The following is a 5152-nucleotide window of genomic DNA, read 5'->3' on the forward strand; positions in this document are numbered from 1 at the left end:
CTTCCTACCTCCCCCTTCCTACCTCCCCCTTCCTACCTCCCCTTCCTACATCCCCCTACCGATGTATTTATAGAAACGCTACCATATAAAAGCATACCAAAATAAAAACATATTTAAAGCCTTTTTTCTAGATAATTAAAGAAAAAACAGCATATCAAATACAAAACATAACAAAAACTTCTTTTTTATACAATTAGAAAAAACATATTCTTTAAAACCTACGAAAACCTCATAAGATCCTTTCCATGTTTATTCCTTTACAGTCTTGGTGGAACTAGTTTGTGAAATCTTTTCAATTTTTCAAATTCCCGGATTTTTTTAAAAGAAATTAATTAATAGCTTTTCTCAACTCATTTAGGGTTTGCAATCAAACAATTCAATTTGAGATTGTAATTTCAACTGTCAATTAAATAGTTAGTTGGTAAGTTTTGTAGTTTGATATGTTTTGTAATTGGATAAGTTTTTATAAGTTTTGTAGTTTGATATGTTTAGTTTTGATATGTTCTGTAGTTTGATATCTTTTGTAATTTGATATGTTTAGTTTTGATATGTTCTGTAGTTTGATATGTTTTGTTTTGATATGTTTAGTTTTGATATGTTCTGTTCTGTATTTTGATATGTTTAGTTTTGATATGTTTAGTTTTGATATGTTCTGTAGTTTGATATGTTTAGTGGTTGATATGTTTAGTTTTGATATGTTCTGCAGTTTGATACCTTTTGTAGATTGATATATTTAGTTTTTATATGTTCTGTAGTTTGATATGATCTGTAGTTTGATATGTTTTGTTTTGATATGTTTAGTTTTGATATGTTCTGTATTTTGATATGTTTAGTTTTGATATGTTTAGTTTTGATATGTTTAGTTTTGATATGTTCTGTAGTTTGATATGTTTAGTTTTGATATGTTCTGTAGTTTGATATCTTTTGTAGTTTGATATGTTTAGTTTTGATTTGTTCTGTAGTTTGATATCTTTTGTAGTTTGATATGTTTTGTTTTGATATGTTTAGTTTTTATATGTTTAGTTTTGATATGTTCTGTATTTTGATATGTTTAGTTTTTATATGTTTAGTTTTGATATGTTTAGTTTTGATATGTTCTGTAGTTTGATATATTTAGTTTTGATATGTTCTGTAGCTTGATATGTTTAGTTTTGATATGTTTAGTAGTTGATATGTTTAGTTTTAATATGTTCTGTAGTTTGATATGTTTTATTTTGATATGTTCTGTAGTTTGATATGTTTAGTTTTGATATGTTCTGTAGTTTGATATGTTTAGTAGTTGGATATGTTCCGTTTTGATTTGTTTTGGTTTGATATGTTTTTGGGATATGTTTTATATGTGCTACGTTTTTAAAGGGTAGTGTTTTTATAGTATAGACCCCCCTTCCTACACTCTACATCCCCTTCCGTATCTTACTTCACCCCGGACTAACCAGACTGAGTAGCATTCGTTTTCTTCTATTTAAAATCAAACGTGTTTTGGTCTATAATTCAACAATCTTTTACTTTACAGATTTGTTTCTTTTTTACATTTCCATTCAAAATGCATGTGCCAACAAAAAAATATGAAAGGAAAAAGGCTTACAAATTATGTTTAATGGGTCAAATTGGGATCGAAAATCACAGCTTTCTGGAATATTGACAGAACCGTTAAATCCACGTGACTTCTCCCCTCTGCTTGTTATCTTTACATTTCCTGGTAATTTGATTATAAGAGAAGATGTAAATAATGTATCTTTATACGCAAATAAAGATTATTATTATTGTATTTATATGTATTGTATATATATGTATTGTATATATATGTATTGTATATATATGTATTGTATATATATGTATTGTATATATATGTATTGTATATATATGTATTGTATATATATGTATTGTATATATATGTATTGTATATGTACATGATTTTGTCCAGGGGGGGGAGGCTCAGTACCTTTGGGGGCTGAAAAAAAATAAACCATAAATTTGACTGATTTAAACGACCCTGGCGCACATAAACCTTCATACAAATAATTATATTATTGACAAAGTAATATTCTACTGTGGAAGACGATGCCTGGCCGCGTTAAACAAGTTCCACAAGATTCAACAGAATGAGATAGAACGGATACGGGGCATAGTACTGATAAATCATCTACACGTGTGATATTGATATTGACTCTAGTTCTGAACCCTCTAGTAATAAGTTATAAGAAATATATATACTGGAAGTTATTTATGCGTTTTTATTAGAGTCTGACTCACGTTCTCTATACTACCATCGTACAGCACTTTTAAATGGTTTTATTGATATTGATTTATTGAAAAAAACGCTAATATTTCAGGTTAATTATAGGCTCATTAAGTTGAGTAAACAAACGAAAAATGAGTTTATGCCACAAACATAAATTCTCTAATTCCTAAATCTCAACAATCTGACTGTATAAACCTTTGATATTTCAAACTTACACTACCTGATCTACCAGTATTTTTACTTTGATATTTCAATCTTACACTACCTGATCTACCAGTATTTTTACTTTGATATTTCAAACTTACACTTCCTGATCTACCCGTATTTTTACTTTGATATTTCAAACTTACACTACCTGATCTACCAGTATTTTTACTTTGATATTTCAAACTTACACTACCTGATCTACCAGTATTTTTACTTTGATATTTCAAACTTACACTACCTGATCTACCAGTATTTTTACTTTGATATTTCAAAGGTCTACGAAATAGGGTTGTAAAGATAAAAGTATTAGAAAATCAGAGTTTGTGGCAAAAATTCCTTTGCTAAACCTGATTACTAAGAAGAAATTCGGTGAAATCAATTTTTTGGGAAACCCTGTCCATGTACAAAAATGATCTCTGGTTTATAATGTTGATAAATTAAAGCAACCCTGAAGAGTTCTTAAAGGGACTGTAAGCGCATTTTCAAGTGGCCTTTCATGCAAATATGGCAATGTCCGATTAAGAACTATACCCTTGAATGGTTTGCTTATAATCAAGTTTGAATCAGATATCATCTTTTTTGTTGAACTTCAAAATGTTTATTTTCATTTCGCAGTTTCTCTGCCGAATTTAAAGAATTTGAGCCGCGGCTCAAATCCGGTTGGTTCCACATAAAATTGTGTTCAATTTTTCAAGATTTAAGCCGGCGCTCAATTGAAACCGGTTTTTGGAGGATTTAAGACGAGGCTTACATTCATTAAATTCGGACACTGACCTATCAAGGTCAAAAATTATTAGATTTAACAAATAAGAGATCTGTCAACGTCAGATGAATCATTAGACTTAAACTTTAGTCGTTTATAAGTTTCCAACTCCTCTGCGTAATTAGGTCTAATTAATGACATAATTCAATGCATTTTTCCCTGATGATCTTTGGTAGCAACGTCATCATATTCAGAATGAGAATTATGATTGCAATATTTCAAGCTGAAAAAGTTATTCTAAGTGACCCTCCATGGAAAGATGCCAACGCCCGATCTACATCGATTCTCTCGAAACTTTAATCTGATAAAAAAAATATGGGATAAACCGTCGTTTTTCTGACTCGGAAAGTGTTTAATTCTGTAAAATTGTTCCTTGCAATCAAGAAATGCGCAAGTCACTTTAGCAGAGAAACCTCAAATGAAAATGAACAGTTTAAGAAACACTTGATATTACGTTTACAGTCCCTTTAAAGGAGATAACTGATTACGTCATTAAATTGGTTTCACAAAAAAATACTTTTGAACATTTCGTTTTGCTTGTTTTACTTCTTTGATATGATAAAAATAAAAAATAAATTTACCAATTCTTCACGCTTCCTTTACCATTCTTTTGCACCCCCCCCCCCCCCCCTTCAATTTCTTAATGCCCTATTCCTTTCACCTCTCCCCCTCTACTTAATCTTTTACTGCCTCAAACTCCTCTTCTAATGTTGTCTTGTTACCCTAAACATGGCGGTATCGTCAAATGGTTCATCTTCATCTGGGTACTCTTCGGGAGATTCTAAACACACAAAAAAAGGTTTAAAAAACTGATAACATTTTTTAAAATACAATAAAAACTATACATGTAAACCAAAAGAAGATACAGATAAATTGAAAAAAATCAAACATTCTTGACAGCAAGAAAAAATTATAAAAATCATTAAAAAAAACTTTAAAAAATCAAAAAAAATATTTATTCAAAACAAAAGAAGATACAAAAAAATGATAAATATCAAAAAAAACTTGATAAAATATAAGAATATGGCGAAAAGAAAGATAAAGAAATCTGATAAAATGTAATTGGAATATTACTGATGAATATCAAAAAAAACGATATAAAGAAAAATAAGAAGTAAAATAAAGGAAAGTATTCAGTAAAACTGCTAAAATGATAAGAATTAAAAAAAATATAGATGGCCGGCCATCACAACCTTTCAAAGATGAAAAACGCAGTTGCCATATTTTTCACATTGTTTTTAGTCAACTTGTCTTAATTTAAATTTTTTAGGAAAATCAATTTCTGCAAATCAAGCAAATCAAGAAAAATTCAGTGTACAAAGTAATGATAAAATTAATTTGCTGTTTTATTATTCAGTCTGTAAAAAATTTCTGCAAATTTTTTTTTCTGTCTAAATAATATTTTTTTTCACCAAATTCAACGGTCTCATTCATTCTCTACACAAGTTGACATAAATCACATCAAAAATTTCAATTTTCAAGCCAGAATTTTCACATTTTTACATAAATATGTACACAAATACGTACCCATACTTCTCGAAATATTTCAAGAAACAGCAACTTTTTATCGATAGTTTTTTTTCTTATTTCTGAAATAAAAACGAGTTTTCACTGAACTCTAACACGCTAAATTAATTAAAGTAAAGTATGCTCACATTGTCCCAGTTTTAATCTGTCATTCAAAATCCAAAAAACAAAGCGCAATGGACTTTATCTGATTTTAATGTCAAAATTTTGATTTAAAAGACGCATAAGTAGGGTTTCCAGCGAACTAAACGTCTCGAGAAAAAATGCGAAAATTTCGCAAGTGTTGTAGCTGTGTTGTAGCTGTGTTGTAGCTGTGTTGTAGCTGTGTTGTAGCTGTGTTGTAGCTGTGTTGTAGCTGTGTTGTAGCTGTGTTGTAGCTGTGTTGTAGCTGTGTTGTAGCTGTGTTGTAGCTG

The 5152-nt window shown here is 29.6% G+C and overlaps 1 protein-coding gene across 1 annotated transcript in view; it reads right to left on the bottom strand.

Moving 5' to 3' along the window:
- Window positions 1–4775, bottom strand: part of LOC111710799 (serine-enriched protein) — a gene marked incomplete at its 3' end in the record, with an annotated part of 10832 nt that extends 6057 nt beyond the window's left edge. The window contains 2 exon segments of the mRNA XM_023484942.1: window positions 3935–3993; window positions 4740–4775. Of these exon segments, the coding sequence (XP_023340710.1) occupies window positions 3935–3993; window positions 4740–4743 (63 nt within the window).
- Between the last annotated feature and the right edge of the window lie 377 nt (window positions 4776–5152).

The sequence above is a fragment of the Eurytemora carolleeae genome, unplaced genomic scaffold (genome assembly GCF_000591075.1).
Source record: "Eurytemora carolleeae unplaced genomic scaffold, Eaff_2.0 scaffold1065, whole genome shotgun sequence".
NCBI classification, from domain to species: domain Eukaryota; kingdom Metazoa; phylum Arthropoda; class Copepoda; order Calanoida; family Temoridae; genus Eurytemora; species Eurytemora carolleeae.